Source organism: Piliocolobus tephrosceles, chromosome 20 (genome assembly GCF_002776525.5).
Source record: "Piliocolobus tephrosceles isolate RC106 chromosome 20, ASM277652v3, whole genome shotgun sequence".
Classification (NCBI taxonomy): domain Eukaryota; kingdom Metazoa; phylum Chordata; class Mammalia; order Primates; family Cercopithecidae; genus Piliocolobus; species Piliocolobus tephrosceles.
Window position 1 is genome coordinate 8,676,143 of NC_045453.1, and position 22,140 is coordinate 8,698,282.

General features: G+C 41.7%; 1 protein-coding gene across 4 annotated transcripts in view; it reads left to right on the forward strand.

Moving 5' to 3' along the window:
* The window catches only part of PHF20 (PHD finger protein 20), a 190,115-nt gene that overhangs the window by 84,654 nt on the left and 83,321 nt on the right, over positions 1-22,140 (forward strand). For all 4 annotated transcript variants that reach the window (XM_023220550.2, XM_023220549.1, XM_023220551.1 and 1 more), the window contains 5 exons: positions 3,969-4,048; positions 8,675-9,062; positions 15,036-15,149; positions 16,540-16,719; positions 17,235-17,414. In XM_023220550.2, the coding sequence (XP_023076318.1) occupies positions 3,969-4,048; positions 8,675-9,062; positions 15,036-15,149; positions 16,540-16,719; positions 17,235-17,414 (942 nt within the window). The remainder of the gene's footprint in view (positions 1-3,968; positions 4,049-8,674; positions 9,063-15,035; positions 15,150-16,539; positions 16,720-17,234; positions 17,415-22,140) is intronic.

The window sequence follows — 22,140 nt, forward strand, 5'->3', positions numbered from 1 at the left end:
TAAGGACAAAAGCTTCTCAAGGGAATCTGAGGCAGGTAGCCCTTCTGTCAAGTTAGAGCAGATAGAACAGGATACACTTACTTTGAGTTCCTTCATTTACATGTTTGTTAGGTAGTGTTTGTGGTCACAGGAGAACAACTAGTCACCTATGGGAGGATTCCATGGGAAGACAATCTTTTAGTAATATACATGAAACCATTAAAGCAAAATTTTGGCCTCTATGTTGTTCATTATTGTCTCTGAATTATTGAAGCCCAAGTTGGGCTGTGTTTAGCATGATTAAAGGGGAAAGTTTCAAGATGATCCTTGTTAATCCTTTGGAAGTTAAAAGGATCAAAGACCGAGATATATCTAAGGATAGTCGTCCCTAGCACCTTTGGCCGTAGTTTGGGTCATTTCAGAGTGGCTGGTGCTACTCTGGGTCTGTGGTTTGAAATTAGGTTGAGGAGCCTGAGCAACAGGCAGTGTGGGGTGCTGGGAAAAAATTGGTCAGAGGTCAGTAGACAGGCTTGGATTCCAATGGTAGCTGTCTCAGACTTAATCATGGAACTCAGGTTCCTTTTATGTAAGTCCTCCTTCTGGAATCTGCCATCAGGAGTAAGCTTCAAAATTAACTCCAAATAGCTGAAAATGTTGGACTGTTAGGTAACGTTACTTAATATTGACTTTTGGATGTTGGAAATGCCTGTAAAAACGACAATTTTCATTTTGATGTAACTGATGCTGAACTAACTTTGTTAATAAAATAGTTGAAAATATAGTCTTGGGTGACTTGTCGGCACACATAATATTTAAGATTTCAAGATAACTGGAGTCTTAAAACTCCCATCCCCCCATCTCTGTCCCCGGACTTGCCAGAGTTGCACCATGGTTGCTTGAGAAGGGCCTGTTTAGAATTCCATAGCATTGTTTATCATAACTCCTTTGCTTGCCAACACCCTCACAATATAGGCAGGGAAAAACAGGAACCCAGACCTTTGTTGTAAGTACTTGTAAGTCATTGCTGAGCTGCCTGTGTAAATAAGTATTTATGCTCTTATCCTTTTATGCTCTAATCCTTTTATCATAGCCTGTTCATCTAATTGGTGGTGTCATGTAATTGCTGATGTTTTAACCCAACCAGGCATAACTATATATCCTTTTATCTTGTTTGCTAGCCAGTTTCTTTTTTTTATATTTTTAATTTTTTTTAATTTTTAATTTTTGTAGGTACGTAAGTAGGTGTATGTATTTATGAGTTACATGAGATATCTTGATACAGGTATGCAATGTGTAATAATCACATCAGGGTAAGTGGGAGTATATATCACTCCAAGCATTTATCCTTTGTTACAAACAATCCAATTATGTAGTTATTTTATTTTTATTTTTTATTTTTTTTAGACAGAGTTTCACTCTGTCACCCAGGCTGGAGTGCAGTGGTATGATCTTGGCTCACTGCAACCTCCACTTCCTGGGTTCAGGCGGTTCTCTTGCCTCAGCCTCCTGAGTAGCTGGAATAACAGGTGCCCACTACCATACCTGGCTGATGTTTTTTGCATTTTTTCAGTAGAGACAGGGTTTCACCATATTGGCCAGAGTGGTCTTGAACTCCTGACCTCAAGTGATCCACCCGCCTCAGCTTCCCAAAATGCTGGGATTACAGGTGTGAGCCACCACGCCTGGCCAAGTTATTTTAAAATGTACAATTATTTTTTACTATAGTCACCTTGTTGTGCTAGCAACCTAGGTCTTATTCATTCTTTCTAACATTTTTGTACCCCTTAACCATCGACATTTTCCCCCACCCCTACCTACTACCCTTCCTAGCCTCTGGTAACCATCCTTCTACTGCCTATTTCCATGAGTTCAATTGTTTTAATTTTTAGCCCCTACAAATAAGTGAGAACATCGAATTTTGTCTATGTCTTGCTAGCTAGTTTCTTTATGTATTGGTGACACCTGTGACAAATAATCACCTTTATTTTGTAATTACCAGGAATAAAGGTCAGTAGGTAATTACTAATTGTCTATGGCAGTGGTTCTCAGACTTTGGTGTACATCAGAATCACCTGGAGGACTTGTTAAAAACGCATATTCCTGTTCCCCGTTCCCGGTTGCTGATTCACTGTATCTGAGATGGGACTGGTAACTTGCATTTCTAATGAGTTCCCAGGAGTTACTCATGCTTCTGCTGTGGGACCACACTTTGAGAAGCACTGGTCTACTCTGAGGCAGGTACTGTGTGTGGAAGAAAGTGGTCTAAGATGTGGTCTCTGGCCTTGAAAAGCCTGCTTTTTAGTTGCGATCTGTACTTATATGAAGGTAGACCTAAGTTTGAAGCTCTGTAGGCTGGTGCCAAATGAGCCTAAGAAGTTCAGATCAGGAGGTAATCATTAGTAGCTGAAAAGCCAGGAAGCTGTTACAGAACTGTTGTGGGTATTTGAGCCGGGCACTTAAAGATCACGGAATGGCACATTCCCAGAAGGAAAACAGCTTAATACAGATATGGCGATAGAAGTGTCACTGGCAGTTTCAGTGGGTAGCTTGTCACTTTGAGTTGGTGGGTATTGGATGGTGGTAATGAGAAATAAGGTTTGGAAAATTATTGGGCTCAGATTGTTTGGACATTGAATACTTTTGGACTTCATTTGGTACCCGTGATTAGCCATTGACTAGGCCCTGTTGAGGACTGGCGGTGGAGGGGTGTGGGAAGAGAATGTACCAGAAGGAGAAAACCAGGCCATAACTTTGTTGTTGCATTCTTCGGCTCCCAGACCTCAGGGTTTTTTGCAGGGGTTGGGGGAATTGGTTCTAAACAGAGAAAAACCTGTTTACTAGTGGAAACCATTATGTGATTACCAATGGTTTACTGAATCTTGACAAGATTAACTGTGATTATTATTTTAAATCCCTGGGGCAAAAATGAGTGGGGCATGAATTGGTTCTAAGATGCAAAATTTGAAAGTGTTATTTGGGTGCGACTAATGAGAACTTCTGTAGTTGGACACCTTATTTGGGAAGATAAGATTATTTGGGTTTCCAGCTTATGGTTTTTAGCAGGGAGGGATCTTTATTGAAGAATTTTTTTTCTATTGGGAAAAAACTAACAGTGTAACAAAAAAAACCTAACAATGTAGCAGCAAGCATTTTGTGTTTTGGCCAAGTCTCTATTTTAAAACATTGTGTCATGAAGATAATTCAAATGGATTTTGAGATGTGGAAATAGAACACATCTCTAGAAACACAATACCTTTAGCAGAATGATGTGGCTTTTTTTGTTGTTGTTGTCAGAGACGGAGTCTTGCTCTGTTGCCCAGGCTGGAGTGCAATGGCAGGATCTCGGCTCACCACAACCTCTGCCTCCCCGGTTCAAGTGAATCTCCTGCCTTAGCCTCCCAAGTAGCTGGGATTACAGGCGCCTGCCACCAAGCGTGACTGATTTTTTGTATTTTTAGTAGAGACAGGTTTCACTATGTTGGCCAGGCTGGTCTTGAACTCCTGACCTCGTGATCCGCCTGCCTCAGCCTCCCAAAGTGCTGGGATTACAGGCGTGAGCCATGATGTTCCTTTTGAAACTTAAGAGCTGTTACTGCCCCCGATCCCAGAACATAAAGATTAAATTATAAAAGTGAAAAATTCACCAAGGAATAAGTCTGCATTTTCCTCACATTCTTAATTGTTTTACTGCTCTTTGTTCTTCACTTAAATTCAGTGCAATTTTTTTTTATTTTAATGAAACATCTAAAAGTGAGTTTATTTTTTTGATGGATTTTAATTTATGTAGGTAGAAAACTGTGTAATCTTGACTAAGAAATGAAGACAAGCATACTGTTATCTTAGACATAAGTAAGACTAAATATGATTCTTAAACAGTTTTAAATGTCTATGAGATTAATGTAGTTGGAGATCCCTTGTGTTTATACTTTGAAAAGTTACCACTTTCATGAAATTGTGAGTTAAAATCATGATATCTTCTTGAATTTTAGGTACTTACACTGTGAAATTTTATGATGGAGTAGTTCAGACTGTCAAACATATTCATGTCAAAGCTTTTTCCAAAGATCAGGTGAGAAATGTGGTTTTATGCTTTGTGTTATGAATAATGCTAACATTGTAGTTTTGTTTCCTCAAATAAAGACATTACATTTGTTTATGATGGCAAGTGTTTATTTCCTCCATCTGACACAATTTCACCAGAAAATAATACACAGGTTTTCAGAAGTTGTAAATATTTGTCTCTTTGCTGTTTCCTATTTATTTATTTAGAGACAGAGTCCCGTTCTGTCACCCAGGCTGGAGTACGATGGTGCAATCTCGGTTCACTGCAACCTCCACCTCCTGGGTTCAAGCAATTCTCCTGTCTCAACTTCCTGAGTTGCTGGGATTATAGGCGCATGCCACCATGCCTGGCTGATTTTTTTTTGTATTTTTAGTAGAGATGGAGTTTCACCATGTTGGTCAAGCTGGTCTTGAACTCCTGACCTCAAGTGATCTACCCATCTTGGCCTCCCAAAGTGCTGGGATTACAGATGTGAGCCACTGTGTCCGGCCACTGTTTCCTTTTAACAGAGATTTTTTTTTCAAAAGTGCCAGATACTTGGATACCATTGCCTATATTCTGTTTTCGTCATCTTTTTTCAACAGTGTCTAGTTATTCTTATCTTCTCTCTGTGCCCTGCCCTGCACAAGAGCTGTTAGCCATCACAGGGAACTTGTTGAATTGCTTGAGGAGACCTCCAGTATGTTTTCTCTCCATCTAGCTCTGTCTTTTAGCTTAGGACCATTACTTGGTTGTTTACAGAGCTATCATTTGGCACAGATTGGGCAGCCACTTGTGCTAGATGTGCCTGGTTTGTGAATTTGGTATCTTATCGTTCCAGTCACCATGCATGTATTTGCCTGAGCATGGGGCCTCAGTTTTGATACTGGAAATATGGTTTGCATAAATATGGGCCATCTAGAAGTGTTGCCTACTTTCTTCATGATTTTTCCCCCTTTTGTCTTTTTTGTGTTTATGTATTAATAGTTGAGGGGAAAATAGAGATCAAAATTTGGATACTGGTGTTTTTAAAAATCCTGATTATTACTAATTTCAGCTGTTGAGACAGCTGATTTAGCAATTTAGTAAAAGATTTTACCACTGAGGCATCGTAACTGGTTACTTATCTGCTTGGATGGCAGTTGATGTGACGATATTTGATGATGCTATAACCTGTTGTGTCTTTGGTTTTTTTTTTTTTTTTTGAGACAGAGTCTTATTCTGTCGCCCAGGCTGGAGTGCAGTGATGCAATCTTGGCCTAGTGCCACTTCCCCGCCTCCCCAGTTCAAGTGATTCTGCTGCCTCAGCCTCCCAAATAACAGAGACTAGGTGCGTGCTACCATGCCCAGTTCATTTTTTGTATTTTAGTAGAGACAGGATTTCACCATGTTGTCCAGGCTGGTCTCAAACTCCTGAGCTAAGGCAATCTGCCCCCCCTCGGCCTCCCAAAAGGCTAGGATTACAGGCGTGAGCCATTGCGCCTGGCCCTCTGTTATGTCTTTGTGATGATGAAATGATTCTACTTATCACAGATTCTTAATGAATTCTTCTGTATGTATATTTGTAAGTTTTTTTTTTTTTTTTTTTTTTTTTTTTTTTGAGACTGAGTCTCCCTCTGTCACCCAGGCTAGAGTGCAGTGGCCTGATCTCCACTCAGTGCAAACTCCGCCTCCCAAGTTAAAGTGATTCTCCAGTCTAAGCCTCTCAATTTGTTGGGATTACAGGCGTGTGCCCCCACACTTGGCTAATTTTTGTATTTTTAGTAGACGGGGTTTCACTGTGTTGGCCAGGCTGGTCCTGAACTCCTGACCTCAAGTGATCCGCCCACCTTGGATTCCCAAAGTGCTGGGATTATAGACATGAGCCACTGTGCCCAGCCTAATTATAAGTTTGTAAAGATTTTTGTTTTTGAGATGCAGTCTTGCTCTGTCACCCAGGCTGGAGTATAGTGGTGCAGTCTAGGCTCACTGTAACCTCCACCTCCCGGGTTCAAGTAATTCTCCTTCCTCAGCCTCCCGAGTAGCTGGGACTACAGGCATGCGCCACCATGCCCAGCTAATTTTTGTATTTTTAATAGAGACGGGGGTTTCACCATGTTGGCCAGGCTGGTCTTGAACTGCTCACCTCAGGCGATCTGCCTACCTTGGCCTCCCAAAGTGCTGAGATTACAGGGCATGAGCCACCATGCCTAGCTGCTTCAAAGGATTTTGATACATGATACCTTTGAGGTAACCTCAAAAGTTACCTTTTGCTGATTTGCCTTTTGCTGATTTTCCTCTTCAGAAAATTAACAACATTATTACATAAAGCTTTGGCCCTGATAATGCTTTTTCTTTGATCACTTGCCTCTCAGGCATGTAAGGAGCCATACAGTAGTCTAAAACATTATTTTGGCCTTAAATTTGGCAATATTTGTGTTAGGTTTGTGGAACGAGTTAATAGAGAGGACGTAATTATAAACTTGTCCAGAATTGGCAGATTATATCCAGAACCTTCCCAAGTGGAAAGTCCAGGGCTCCAGATAACAATTGTTCATCTATTTTCTCTGTGTTTCTCAATAAATTGATGGATAGCATTCACAGTGCTTTGGCCTGGAGGTGGTGCCTTACCCGGTGAGGATTTTTGGGTGCCATGCTTCATTTCTCATTTCCCAGTGGCCTCTGAGTGTCTGACCTTAGCCCAGTAGGCCCTTAAGCACAGGCCCATGGCTCCTGGACTTGGCTTCTTTTCCAAGAGAGTACAGTGGTTTGGCTACGGTTATCTGTCATGGGCAATTTCAAAGGTTTTTTCATGGATTTTTTTTTTTTTTCTGTAGGACTGCACTGTCTTATAAATGTTTTGATAGTCTCTATATTAGTAACACTTATATTTTTAGCTTACTGTAGAAAATTAGAAAAGTACAAAGCACAAAGAAAATAAAAACTCTATTATTCCATCAAATAGATATAATTGTTCTTAACGCTTTGGTGTATAACATGGCTTGACAATTTGGTGTATATATCTTTCTGTGTTTTTTATGAAACATATATATGTGTGTGTATCTATTTCTTTTCAAAATTGAAGTTGTGGTACATTAATATAGTACTGTTCTTTTCTTTTAACTAACATTTCCTCAAGTTCCTTAATATCCTGAGAATATGATTTTTCACAGCTATGTAGTGTTCTGTAATATGTATGGAACTGTACTTTGTGTAACCAGTTCCCAAATGGTCATTAAGGATATTTGTCAGTCCAGGTACACAAGTCTGATTATTCTTTTAGCTAACTTTATTTCTAGGGGTTTATTCTAGTTCAAAGGTATAGCCTTTTTAGTTTTGATTCAAATTGCCAACTCCTCCCCGAACCCCTAACAAGAAGGGCAATTTCTATTTATATTTCTGCTGACCGTTACCGGAATGGCTGTTTTCAAACCTGGCTGCTTTCAGAATAATTTGGGGGACTTGAAAAAATATTTCCTTGTTTATTATTTTTCCCTGTAGAACAAATTAAACTTTTATTTGTTGAGTATTTAGGTACTGCTTCCTGCTTCCAGTGAAAACCTATGTGCCTAGTGTGTGCTAGGTGCTGGGGATCCCATATGAACATAGTATGGTAGTCTCTGCTCTTTTGAGGTCCTAGAAGAGAGATATGTACACAAATAAACTTAATTATAGTTTTGGAATCTCTAGAGCTTTCAGACCTGGCATTATTATGAAACAGTCACAGTAGAGGACCCTCGATTTTTAGTGTGAATTTTAAAGAATGTAATGTAGGGAGAACGTAACTAAGAAGCAGTATTTCCTACCAATAGACAAAAACTCCAAATGGCTCAGGAACCTGGTAGGTGGTTTGTTGAACTGAGCAAAGCCTTTAGCTGGTAGAGGAAGCAGAGACCCTGGTTCTGGGTTGGATAATCTTTATAGTTTTCCTGTTCAGCTTCCAGTTATCAGTTTTGTTATTTCTCTAAACAAGACATCAGCACATGCTGGCAAACTGAACCAGGCCTCTGAAAAGCTCTGGGTTAGTATAGTCATGCTGGGGATAAGGGCAGAGCATGAAGGCATTTTCTTCGAACACCTTTGTCAGAAAGATTGCTTTCCAGAATTTTAAGGCCAGGCATGGTGGCTCATGCCTACAATCCCAATACTTTAGGAGGCTGGGGCAGGAGGATTGCTTGTGCCCGGGAGTTTGAGACCAGCCTGGGCAACATAGGGACACCCTATTGCTACAAAAAATAACAATAAAAAACTTAGCTGGGCATGGTGAAACATGCCTGTGGTCCCAGCTACTCAGAAGGCTGAGATGGGAGGATCGCCTGGGCCTGGGATGTCGAGGCTGCATGAACCATGATTGTGCCACTGCACTCCAGCGTGGGCAACAGAGAGAGACTCTGTCTCAGAAACGAAAACAAACAAAAGCCCACAATTTTATTTTCTAGTGACTTATTCGTCATAATAAGGGAGATTGCACTGTCTCTAGAATAATTGAATTGTTTTAAGGATTGGTTCTCAGCTCTTAGTACAGGTGGATATTGTCAGTGGTGCTTTGTGTATGTGACCTGGCATATGTCCTGTTTTAATTTCTTTGTTTGTCTTCATACGTTTGTAAGAAATTCCTAATTTTGTATTTACAAGTAATCACGAAGTGTTTCATCGCTGTTTTGCTCGTTTTAGAATATTGTGGGTAATGCTAGGCCTAAAGAAACAGATCACAAAAGTCTTTCATCATCTCCTGATAAACGCGAGAAGTTTAAAGAACAGAGAAAAGCCACAGTGAATGTGAAGAAAGACAAAGAAGATAAACCCTTAAAGACAGAAAAGCGACCCAAGCAACCTGATAAAGAAGGAAAGTTAATCTGTTCTGAAAAGGGGAAAGTGTCAGAGAAAAGTCTTCCCAAGAACGAGAAGGAAGACAAGGAAAACATTTCAGAAAACGACAGGGAGTATTCTGGAGATGCCCAAGTGGATAAGAAACCTGAAAATGACATTGTGAAGAGTCCACAAGAAAACTTGAGGGAACCCAAAAGAAAACGAGGCAGACCCCCTTCCATAGCTCCTACTGGTGAGTTTTTCAAGTGGGCTCTGCAGTGGGCAATGCCAGAGTATTCTTCTGTGGCCTTTTGTGGTTCTTTGTAACTTGTATACTTCAATCCTTTGTTTCTGTGACTGATTTTGAGTTTTCTTATGATCTGGAAACAAGTTGTGTTTATGAAGCTGAATTTAAGTGAGGCACATATCCAAGTGAATCTAAGTTGGGAAGTGTGTTCGTAACTGAGCTTCCTAAAGTAGTGGTTAACTGTTGACTGGATACTTCAGCTTATATGATAAACCTGATAAACCAAGGACTTTTGCTTGTGCTTTTTCAAATGATCTCAGTTTGAGTCAGCTTAATAGAACCTGGAATCAGGAAATAGAGTTCTAATGAGACAGACGTGAAAGAAAAGTAGTAAAAAGGTATGGGCTTCTGAAGGGGACGAGGACAAAGGAACATTGGAGCTAGAAAAGCATGGGTGCCTTTTGAAATTGAGCTCTTTGGAGAGTGATTATTGATTAGAAATTTTCACAGTCTAAATAAAAAGCCGAGATAGCTAATTTGTAAGAGTCAAGGTTAGAGGGTATAGATTTAGGGAAGAATGAAGTTATTAAAAAACTTAAAATTTGGACTTCTTCTAGAATAACCAAGAATGAAACAAGCCCTGATTCCTTCCTAAGTCAAACACTCGTTCTCCAAATCAATTCAGTGGCATGAAGAGTCCCCTGGGTCTCTAGCCTGAGTGTGCCGTTGATTAAATATGTGCAGTGATCCTCAGACATTCTTGATTGTGTATTCTTTGTGTGTTCAGTTGAAACTGTGAATCCCCTAGCACGTTTTAAAGCAGTATTTATCTTTTTCTCACAAGTTTAAATAGCTGTAGTGGATATACTTAAAATACAAAACATGAAGGCTGAGTGCGTTGGTGCATGTTTGTTGTCCCAGCTACTCAGGAGGCTGAAGTGGGAGGATTGCTTGAGCCCGAGAATTTCAAACCAGCCTAGGCAATGTAGTGACACCCCATTTCAACACACACACACACACACACACACACACACGCACACGCACGTATTTTCATCAAAACTGTGGAACTACAGATCAAGCCTTTTCATTATTCCCCAATGATGTAGAGAATGCAAAGCCACTCTTCCCTATCAAATCAGACTATCAGACTGAATTTCTGTGGAAAAAATTTTAACTTACATCACATAAGTGTATTAGTACTCATTGTAAGACAGGAAATTATATGATAGGTTGCTTTGTCTGCAGATGAACTAAGGGATCTTCCTCTCTAGTGCTTGTAACTGGGTTTTGCCCTCAAGAGCTGAGAGTGCTGCAACTGTCCCTAGGCCTAACTAAGGCCTATACCTCTGCTGTCTGGTATGGTAGCCACTAGCCGCATGGGGCTATTGACTACTTGAAATGTAACTAGTCTGAATTGAGACGTGCTGTAAGTATAAGTAAATGCTAGATTTCAAATAGTACAAAAAAGAATGTAACACACCTCAATTTTAAAATATTGATTATAGCCAGGCCTATAATCCCAGCAGTTTGGGAGGTCGAGGCGGCTGGATTACTTGAGGTCAGGAGTTTGAGACTAGCCTAGCCAACATGGTGAAACCCCGTCTCTACTGAAAAAATATAAGGAAAAATTAGCCAGGCTTGGTGGTAGGGTGTCTATAATCCCAGCTACTCAGGAGGCTGAGGCAAGAGAATTGCTTGAAACTCAGGAGGTGGAGGTTGCAGTGACTGAGATTGGGCCACTGCACTCCAGCTTGGGCAACAAAACAAACAAAAAAAATTGATTCCATGTTGAAATGTTTTTAGAAGCTGAAGCTGAGTGCAGTGCCTCATCCCTGTAATCATGCCAGCACTTTGGGAGGCTGATGAGGGAGGATCACTTGAGCCCAGGAGTTCGAGACTAGCCTTGGCAACATAGCGAGACCTCATCTCTACAAAAAATGAAAAAATTGTCTGAGAGTGGTGGCACGTGCTTGTAGTCCCAGCTATTCCAGAGGCTGAGGCAGGAAGATTGCTGAGCCCAGTTAAAAAAAAAAAAAGAAAAAACAAATTTAGGAAAGGTATTGGATTAAATAAAATAGTATTTAAATTAACTTTTTAAGTTTTTTTTGACAGGGTCTCACTCTGTTACGTGGGCTGGAGTGCAGTGGCGTGATTGTGGCTAACTCCATTCTCCACCTCCTGGGCTCAAGTGATGCTCCTGTCTCAGCCTCCCGAGTAGCTGGGACTATAGGCACATGCCACAATGCCTGGCTAATTTATTTTTTGTAGAGTCAGGGTTTCACTATGTTGCTCAGGTTTGTCTAAATCTCCGGGCCTCAAGCAATCCTCCTGCCTTGGCCTCTGAAAGTGGTGAGATTACAGGCATGAGCCACCATGCCTGGCACTTAAAAACCAAACCCTCTTATGTGATGAGTAAAAAATTTAAAATTCGCTAGGCATGGTGGCTCAGAAATTTGAGACCAGGCTGGCCAACATGGTGAAACCCCGTCTCTACTAAAAATACAAAAATTGGCTGGGCATGGTGGAACGCCTGTAATCCCAGCATTCTGGGAGACCAAGGTGGGCGGATCACCTGAGGTCAGGAGTTCAAGACCAGCCTGGCCAACATGGTGAAACCCCATCTCTACTAAAAACATAAAAATTAGATGAGCCTGTAATCCCACCTACTTGGGAGGCTGAGGCAGGAGAATCTCTTGAACCCAGGAGGCAGAGGTTGCAGTGAGCCAAGACCACACCACTGCACTCCAGCCTGGGTGATGAAGTGAGACTCCATCTCAAAAAAAAAAAAAAAAGAAAATTGCATGTGGCTTGCACTCTTAGCATATTTCTGTTGGACAGCACTGGCTTTATGTTCACGGGCTTTCTCAACTGAGTTCTGGGAGAGAAGCCACAATACCCAAGGCATCCTTGATCTGTGATGGATTGACCTTAGTGCATTGAGAATGGTAATAGCTGTATACCACCCTTACAAAAACAGAGAAAATGTATCTCTGTTCAGATGAGGAAACCCAGTTGAGAAAATCTGGAAATTTCAAACCTCCAGGCAGAGCACCATGTTAAGATGTGGGATGAGTGAGAGGCAGGCCCTTTTATGTAAAGTGGGAGAAGGGTAGTTAAAGGCGGTTATTATACAAGGAGGGGTGGAAAATGTAAACTGGCAGAAATCTGACATGTCCTTAACTCAGTTTAGGAAAGAGTATGTGTGAGAACTGAGTGTTTTGAAACTGATTCTGCTTTAGCTATTCATGCCCTGGCTTTTACCCTCCAGAAAGTATGTGCAGGAGTAGTTGTACCCCAATAAGCAGACTGCTCCTTTGAAGCCACATGACTCCATTGAGATAAGAAAAAGGACATTTGGTTTTTATATTTTTATAAGTATAGGATTTCATAACGAGTAGGATAAATTTAATATAGAAAGGATGTTTTCCAAGTTTACGGTTAATCCTTGCCCAAGGCATTTGTAAAAACATATTCCAGCCATGTCTCAGTTCTTTCCCAGTCAGACTGTCTGGATGGGAACCTGGGAATATGAGTTGTTAACAAGCTTCCCAGATGACTTATACTGTAAGAAGAGTTTGGGAAACACTCAAGTTCTGTATAGTCAGCCCCTGTTTATATACAGTATCAAAGGGAAGAAGACTTGCCAAATATCCTATATATTGTTCAGATCCCCTTAAAACATTACTTGGAGTAAGTTCATTGATTTGTAGAGCCTTCCTTGAGCACCCTAGATTGTATAGACTTGATTAGGAACAGGATCTGAGCTATTTAGAGAGGATTGTTTGTATTTTTTTATTTTTATTTTTATTTTTTTGAGATGGAGTCTCTGTCTCCTAGGCTGGAGTACAGTGGCACAATCCTGGCTAACTGTAACCACTGCCTCCTGGGTTCAAGTGATTCTTGTGCCTCAGCCTCCCGAGTAGCTGGGGCTACAGGAGCGTGCCACCATGCCTGGCTAATTTTTTGTATGTTTAGTAGAGACAAGGTTTCACCATGTTGGCTATGCTGGTCTTGAACTCCTGAGCTCAGGTGATCTGCCTGCCTCTGCCTCCCAAAGTGCTGGGATTATAAGCATGAGCCACCACACCCAGCCGGCCTGTTTGTATTTATGTTTAATGTGGAATGTGTGGGATTTCCAAGTTCTGTCAGTTGGAACAAAATAATACTGGCACATTGAGAAGCTTGAACACAGGAAGAACCTTGGAGTTCAGTGGTCTTCTGGTTTGCTTCCTCACACTTCAGGCCTGTGTCTTGTTGAGCCATTTGACCTGCCTGAAGCTACAGGTCTTAGATGAGTCTTTTCTGTCCCTCTTCCCCTTTCTCATCTTTCTCCCTTCCCTTCCTCTTTTCCTCCCATTTACTTCTCTTCCTCCATTTTCCTTTCCTCCTTGCTCTTCTCTCTCCTCCTTTTACCCTTCCTGAGACCCCTTAGCCTTGCCTTCTTGCTCAACTTCCCAGTTCCTTCTGCCTGCCTTTTTAATTCTCATCTTTTCTGATTTGGGGAGAGCTTCTTAGGTGGTAGGTTTAAAACTAAATAGTAAGGGCCAGGCTCAGTGGCTCACGCCTGTAATCCCAGCACTTTGGGAGGCCGAGGTGGGCAGATCACCTGAGGTCAGGAGTTTGAGACCAACCTGACCAACATGGAGAAACCCTGTCTCTACTAAAAACACAAAATTAGCCAGGTGTGGTGATGCATGCCTGTAAACCCAGCTACTTGGGAGGCTGAGGCAGGAGAATCACTTGAACCTGGGAGGCAGAGGTTGCAGTGAGCTGAGATTGCGCCATTGCAGTCTAACCTGGGCAATGAGAACGAAACTCCATCTCAAAAAAAAAAAATTAATAGTAAGTACTATGCCGTGCAGGTGGCTCATGCCTATAATCTCAGCACTTTGGGAGGCCAAGGTGGGCAGATCACTTGAGGTCAAGAGTTCAAGACCAGCCTGGCGAACATGGTGAAACCCCATCTCTATTAAAAATACCAAAAAAAAAAAAATTTGCCAGGTGTGCCAGGCACCTGTAATCCCAGCTACAGGGAAGGCTGAGGCAGGAGAATCACTTGAACTCAGGAGGCAGAGGTAGCATGGAGGCAGAGGTAGCATTGAGCCAAGATCGCACCACTGCACTCTAGCCTGGGCAGCGGACCAAGACTTCATCTCAAAAAAACAAGCAAGCAAGCAAGCAAGCAAACAAACAAACAAACAGAAAACTAAATAGTAAGTACTCTTCAAAGGCTTAGCGTCTGTACTGCTAAATTATGTCAGAGCTGGGTTTGCTGGGGACCAGCAGGCTTGCCTGGAACATTGACTATTAAGTAGCATAGTCTCCCAATAATTTTTTTAGGATTGTGTTTAAGAAAATACAAATTCTCGGCCGAATCTCATGGCTCATGCCTGTAATCCCAGAACTTCGGGAGGCCGAGGTGGCTGGATCACTTGAGGTCAAGAATTCGAGACCAGCCTGACCAACATGGGGAAACCGTGACTCTACTAAAATTACAAAAATTAGCCGGGTGTGGTGTTGGGTGCCTGTAATCCCAGCTACTCTGGAGGCTGAGGCAGGAGAATCGCTTGCATCTGGGAGGCGGAGGTTGCAGTGAGCCGAGAGCGTGCCACTGCACTCCAGCTTGGGGGACAGAGCAAGACTCCATCTCAAAAGAAAAAAAAACGAAACCAAATTCTCTTAGACATTTTTCTTGTACCCTCAAAACTAGGCCCAATGCTAAGGTAATTAATGTAGCAAGTAGAGGTTGAAAACTGGAGCTGGATCATAGATTCAGGAGGTCAATTTGCAAGGTATCTCCTATAAGGGAGTAATTTCTCACTCATTTTACTTTTTTTCTTTTATCTTAAGTAAGAATGACATTTTGATGGTCCATTTATAATGCAGTGATTTCTGCATATATATGTTTCATTTGTATATAAAAATGACAGACACTAAGAAATTACGTATCTTTTTTGTGTGGTTTTATAAACATGGTAGCTGTGGATTCAAACTCTCAAACTTTGCAACCAATAACATTGGAATTGAGAAGACGGAAAATATCAAAAGGATGTGAAGTCCCATTAAAACGTCCTCGGCTTGACAAAAATTCATGTGAGTCTCCAGTTTGTTTATGTGTGTCTAGAATTTGACATTGTTTGGGTCAACCTCCTCTATATTCATCCTGTCCCCCATTTCCTATAGGCTCTAATGTTTGTCTCTGGTCACATGATGTAATGTGAGTGGGATGCAGTTGGATCAGAAGGAGTTTTTGCTAGAAGAAAAATAAATCCCAAAGCACAAACTGTACTAATGCTGGGTTCTGTGGTATCATCTCCATATCCATAAATCACATTTGATTTGGATGCCACTGGAAATTTAATGGCTTAGGAAGGGATGGGTTTCTATGTAGAGTGAAACTTTAAAAATACTACTTATTGGCCGGGCGCAGTGGCTCATGCCTGTAATCCCAGTAGTTTGGGAGGCTGAGGTGGGTGGATCATCTGAGGTTAGGAGTTTGAGACCAGCCTGGCCAACATGGTGAAACCCTGTCTTTACTAAAAATATAAAAATTAGCTGGGTGTGGCTGGGCACGATGGCTCACACTTGTAATCTCAGCACTTTGGGAGGTGGAGGTGGGCAGATCATGAGGTAAGGAGATGGAGACCGTCTTGGCTAACACGGTCAAACCCTGTCTCTACTAAAAAATACAAAAAATTAGCCGGGCGTGTTGGCGGGCGCCTGTAGTCCCAGCTACTCGGGAGGCTGAGGCAGGAGAATGGTGTGAACCCGGGAGGCAGAGCTTCCAGTGAGCCGAGATTGCGCTACCGCACTCCAGCCTGGGTGACAGCGAGACTCCGTCTCAAAAAAAGAAAAAAAAAAAAAAATTAGCCAGGTGTGGTGGCAGGTACCTGTAATCCCAGCTACTCGGGAGGCTGAGGCAGGAGAATTGTTTGAACCTAGGAGGCCGAGATTGCAGTGAGCCAAGACTGTGCCACTGTCCTCCAGCCTGAGTGACAGAGTGAGACTCTGTCTTACAAAAAATAAAAATACAAAATAAAATACTATTTATTTATTTAAAAAAATACCCTCTGGAGTGAGTTGGCTCAAATATTTAAATAAATTTAAAATAAAAAGTACCCTGTTGGCTCCAAAAAGGATTTGTGATAGCTCTAAGTAAGGCTCTTACAAACCTTATCGACTTTGGAAGTTAGTACATTTGGGAAGTCCCAAAATAGAGCATAGTTGTCAAGATTGGGACATGACCTAGTACATGTTTTCAGACCATGAATCCTTAAAGAAGTGAAATTCTATCCTGGCAGGGACGCTTTGCCCTTACTTAAAACTGTAAACTAGTAAAGGGTATTTGCTTTTATCACTACTCTAACATTCCAGGAGTCTCTCTGTAAAGTCCTTTTAGAGACATCCAGCCCAGAAATCTGTAGTAGCACAGTTATTTCTTCTTGTTGGTCTCTTGACTACAACTCTCTTAATGGTTTAATAGCCCAGGAAAAGTCAAAAAACTACTTGGAAAACACTGACAAAGACTTATCGAGGAGACGTTCCTCCAGGCTGTCCACTAATGGGACCCATGAGATCCTAGATCCTGACTTGGTTGTATCAGATTTGGTTGATACGGATCCTTTGCAAGACACGTTGTCTAGTACCAAGGAATCTGAAGAAGGTGAGTCAGTCTGTTCAGGAATTGTCTTGCCAACCTGGTGCCTATTTAGTGAGAATCAATCTAAATCATTGTGTTCTGCCTTCCACAAGTATTAAATTGTCTTGAAATCAAACTATTGAATGGGCTGCAGTGTTTTTATAATGTATTGCTCTTCACTGATGATTTATTCAATAGACATACTTTCTGGATGCATTTGTGGTTGGTTTTGCTTATTTACCACTCAATGTTGGCCTGGAGGTACACTGTTTGAAGAGCCCTGCTTCTCTCTCTCTGCTGCCATCTCATTTGTGCCTTTGTGTTTATACTTCCAGCAATTTCTCCTTTCACTTTAACCTCTTTCTTTGAGAAGCTCACAGGCCAGCCTGTATGTACTGGAATCTGTGAATGTATACTTTTTTGTTTTAGATTAATTCCTTCCTCTAAAAAGTCCCTGGCTTTCTTAGACTGTTGTAGGACTTTCGGTTTCAGAATTGCATACATGTATATTTCCCCCAAACTTTCTTTTTTTCTTCTAGGTCAGTTGAAGTCTCCTTTGGAAGCTGGCCAGGTCTCATCTGCACTGACTTGCCACTCCTTTGGGGATGGATCCGGGGCTGCAAGCTTAGAGTTGAACTGCCCGTCAATGGGAGAAAACACCATGAAAACAGAAACGACTTCTCCCCTTGTGGAATTACAAGAGATTTCGACTGTGGAAGGTTCATATTTAGAGTTAAATTAATCCTCTTTTTATATACACTTTTGCTTATGCTTTGTGAACTAAAAAAAAAAAAAAATGAATTTTCTGTTGATGATTTTCACCTTTTATTAATATTCCCTTATCATTTTAATGTTATGCTCTTTTCATTTCTGATTTTCATAATTTGTGTTCCCTCTCTTAGTATGGCTAGGGTCTTATCTATTTTGTTTTCAAATAACTGAACTTTTACTTCAATTTTCTCTATTGTTTATTTTTTAAAATATCATTGATTTCTGTTTTGATCTTGCTTTCTTCCTTCAGCTTTTTGTAGAACTTTACCTAATTGATATTAGATCTTTCTTCCTTTTTTTTTTCATTACCTGGTGAAAAGATCTTTCTTCCTAATATGAGCATTTAAAGTTATAAATTTCCGGCTGGGCGTGGTGGCTCGTAATGCCAGCACTTTGGGAGGCCGAGGTGGGTGGATTGCCTGAGGTCGAGAGTTCGAGACCACCCTGCCCAGCATGGTGAAACCCCAACCCTACCAAAAATTCAAAAATTAGCTGGGCATGGTGGCAGGCACCTGTAATCCCAGCTACTCAGGAAGCTGAGGCAGGAAAATTGCTTGAACCTAGGAGGTGGAGGTTGCGGTGAGCTAAGATCCCGCCATTGCACTCCAGCCTGGGCAACAGAGTGAGACTCAGTCTAAAAAATAAATAAATAAATAAATAAACAAATACATAATAAAGTCATACATTTCCTACTGAGCACTGCTTTTGCAGCATCTTACAAATTTTGATATGTTGTGTTTCTATTTTTGTTCAATTTAATATATCTTGTGATTTATTTGTTGACCATGGGTTTCTTAGAAGTATGCTCTTTTAGTTTGAAGTATTTTATGTTTTTGTAGATACCTTATTGCTGTTGATTTCTAATACAGTTTTACTATGGTCAGAGAACATACTTTGTAGGATTTCAATCTTTTTACATTTGTTGAGATTTAATCTGTGGTCCAGCATATGATCTGTCCTGGTGAATGTTTCATATGCACTTGAGAATGTGTATTTTACCGTTGTTGTGTGTTTGTTCTATATCTGTCAGTTAGATCAAGGTAGTTGATGGTGTTTCTCTGACAAATTGATTTTTGTGTTTTTTTTCCTTTTGGTCTAGTTCTGTCAATTTCTAAGAGAGTGTTGTTAAAATCTCTGTTATTGTAGATTTGTTAATTTCTCCCTTTAATTTTGCCTTTTTTTTCTTTTTTTTTTTTTTGAAGTGGAGTCTCACTCTGTCGCCCAGGCTAGAGTGCAGCGGTGCGATCTTGGCTCACTTCAGGCTCCACCTCCCGGGTTCACGCCATTCTCCTGTCTCAGCCTCCTGAGTAGCTGGGACTACAGGCACCCGCAACCACGCCCAGCTAATTTTTTTTGTATTTTTAGTAGAGACAGGGTTTCACCGTGTTAGCCTGGATGATCTCGATCTCCTGACCTCGTGATCCGCCTGCCTTGGCCTCCCAAAGTGCTGGGATTACAGGCGTGAGCCACCACAACTGGCCTAATTTTGTCATTTTTGCTTTGTGTATTTTGAAGATTTTTTAGATGCATACACATTTATAATTTTTTTTTTTTTTTTTTTTTTTTTGGAGACAGAATCTTGCTTTGTCACCCAGGCTGGAGTGCAGTGGTGCAATCTCCATTCACTGCAACCTCTGCCTCCTGGGTTCAAGCAATTCTCATGTCTCAGCCTCCCGAGTAGCTAGGATTACAGGCATGTGCCACCACGTCCAGATGATTTTTGTATTTTTAGTAGAGACAGGGTTTCTCCATATTGGCCAGGTTGGCCTTGAACTCCTGACTACAGATGATCTGCCCACCTCGGCTTCCCAAAGTGCTGGGATTACAGATGTGAGCCACTGTGCCTGGCCTAAATGTAATTGTTGATATGGTTGGGTTTTGGTCCAACATTTGACTGTGTTTTGCCTTTTTTTTTTTTTTTTAAAGACAGAGTCTTGCTCTATTGCCCAGGCTGGAGTGCAGTGGCGCGACTTCTGCTCACTGCAACCTCTGCCTCCTGGGTTGAAGCGATTCACCTGCCTCAGCCTCCTGAGTAGCTGGGATTACAGGCACCTGCCACCACAATCGGTTAATTTTTGTATTTTTTAGTAGAGATGGGGTTTCACCATGTTGGCCAGGCTGGTTGTCTGTTTATCTTATTTGTGTTTTGTTCTTTTTTTTTTTTTTTTTTTGAGATGGAGTCTCGCTCTGTCCCCCAGGCTGGAGTGCAGTGGCCGGATCTCAGCTCACTGCAAGCTCCGCCCCCCGGGTTCACGCCATTCTCCTGCCTCAGCCTCCCGAGTAGCTGGGACTACAGGAGCCCACCACCTCTCCCGGCTAGTTTTTTGTATTTTTAGTAGAGATGGGGTTTCACCGTGTTGGCCAGGATGGTCTCGATCTCCTGACCTCGTGATCCGCCCGTCTCGGCCTCCCAAAGTGCTGGGATTACAGGCCTGAGCCACTGCGCCCGGCCTTGTGTTTTGTTCTTTTGTTTCTTGTTTTTTAGGTTAACTGATTTTTTAAGAATTTCATTTTAATTCATTTGTTAGCTTTTAGATGTATTTCTAGCATTTGTAAAGAAGTTACTCTATGGATTATGGTATGCATCCTTAACTTTTCACAGTTCACTTTAGAGTTAATATTGAACCACTTTATGTAAAAATGTTCCATTAACCTTCCCCATGTTGTAGTTGTCACATGAATTATATATACATATCCTATAAATTCCTTTTTAAAAAAAGTTTTATTTATTTTTTTGAGATGGAGTTTCACTCTTGTTGCCCAGGTGGAGTGCAATGGCGTGATCTTGGCTCACTGCAACCTCCGCCTCCCCGATTCAAGCAATTCTCCTGCCTCAGCCTCCCAAGTAGCTGGGATTACAGGCATGTGCCACACGCCTGGCTAATTTTTTTTTTTGTATTTTTAGTAGAGATGGGGTTTCACCATGTTGGTCAAGCTGGTCTGGAACTCCTGACCTCAAGTGATCTACCTGCCTTGGCCTCCCCAAAGTCCTGTGATTATAGGCGTTAGCCACCACGCCTGGCCTATTATAAATTTCATAATGTAGTATTATAATTTTTGCTTTACACAATTATGTATGTTAAAGACAATAAGACAAAAGCAACAGTCATATTTACACATGCCTATTTCCAATGTTCTTTATTTCTTCGAAGATTTCTTTTCAGCATGAAGAATTTCCTTCAGATTTTCTTATAGGTTCCTGATGACAAATTCTTCTGGTTTTTGTTTAAACTTGACTTTTTTTTTTAAAGATAGAGTCTCACTGTTTCCCAGGCTGGAGTGCGGTGGCACAATCACAGCTCAGAGTAGCCGGGACCACCTGGACTCAAGTGATCCTGCTGCCTCAGTCACTTGAGTAGCTGGGTCTACAGGTGTGTGCCATTATGCCCAGCTAATTTTTTTTTCTTAACTTTTAGTTAAAAAACAAATAAGACTATGTGTCTTTAGAATTGCCTACTTTTTATTTGGATAACTTAAAAATATATATATATATTTTTTTGAGACAGAGTCTTGCTCTGTCGCCCAGGCTGGAGTGCAGTGGCCGGATCTCAGCTCACTGCAAGCTCCGCCTCCCAGGTTTACGCCATTCTCCCGCCTCAGCCTCCGGAGTAGCTGGGACTACAGGCACCCGCCGCCACGCCCAGCTAGTTTTTTGTATTTTTTTAGTAGAGACGAGGTTTCACTGTGTTCGCCAGGATGGTCTCGATCTCCTGACCTCGTGATCTGCCCGTCTTGGCCTCCCAAAGTGCTGGGATTACAGGCTTGAGCCACCATCCCCGGCCTAAAAAAGTTTTTTGAATAGTTTGTTTTTTTTTTCTTTCCCTTGGCCAGATGCTATATAGTTAACATAAATGTAGTAGAGCAGCTGTTTGAAAATAGTGAATCTCAGTACTCTGGGAGGTCGAGACGGGAGGATCACTTGAGGCCAGGAGTTCAAAACTCGCTATATTGAAGGTCTTGCATCAACATAGTGAGACCCTCTCTCTTCAAAAAATAAAAAAATTAGCCTGGCATGATGGTTCATGCCTATAGTCCCAGCTACTTGGGAGGCTAAGGTGGGAGGATCACTTAAACTGGGGAGGTCGAGGCTGCCGTGAGCTGCGATTGTACCACTGCCAGCCTGGGTGACAGAACAAGACTCTATCTCTTAAAAATTTTTAAAAAATTGGCCGGGCATGGTGACTCACGCCTATAATCCCAGCACTCTCGGATGCCTAGGCGGGCAGATCACTTGAGGTCAGGAATTTGAGACCAGCCTGGCCAACATGGTAAAACCCTGTCTCTACTAAAAATACAAAAGTTCGCTGGGCGTGGTGGCGCGTGCCTGTAGTCCCAGCTACTCTGGAGATTGAGGCAGGAGAATCGCTGAAACCCAGAAGGCAGAGGTTGCAGTGAGCTGAGATCGCACCACTGTACTACTCCAGCCTGGGTGACAGAGTGAGATTCCATCTCAAAAAAAAAAAAAAAAGTTAAAAAATTAGAAGAGTACTGAAGTGTTCATTCCTGGCTCATCTCTGCTGCTGTTCTGTTAGTCCTGTGTCTAGCTGAGTCCATAGTGTTGTGCTTCAGCCTTGAGGGCTTGTCGGGGCAAGGAATCTTCCTTTTTTTGCTCATCCTCCTCTCAGTGTTGGGGCTCTTCCCAGCCTGCTCTTCTGACAGGTGGGGCAAATTATT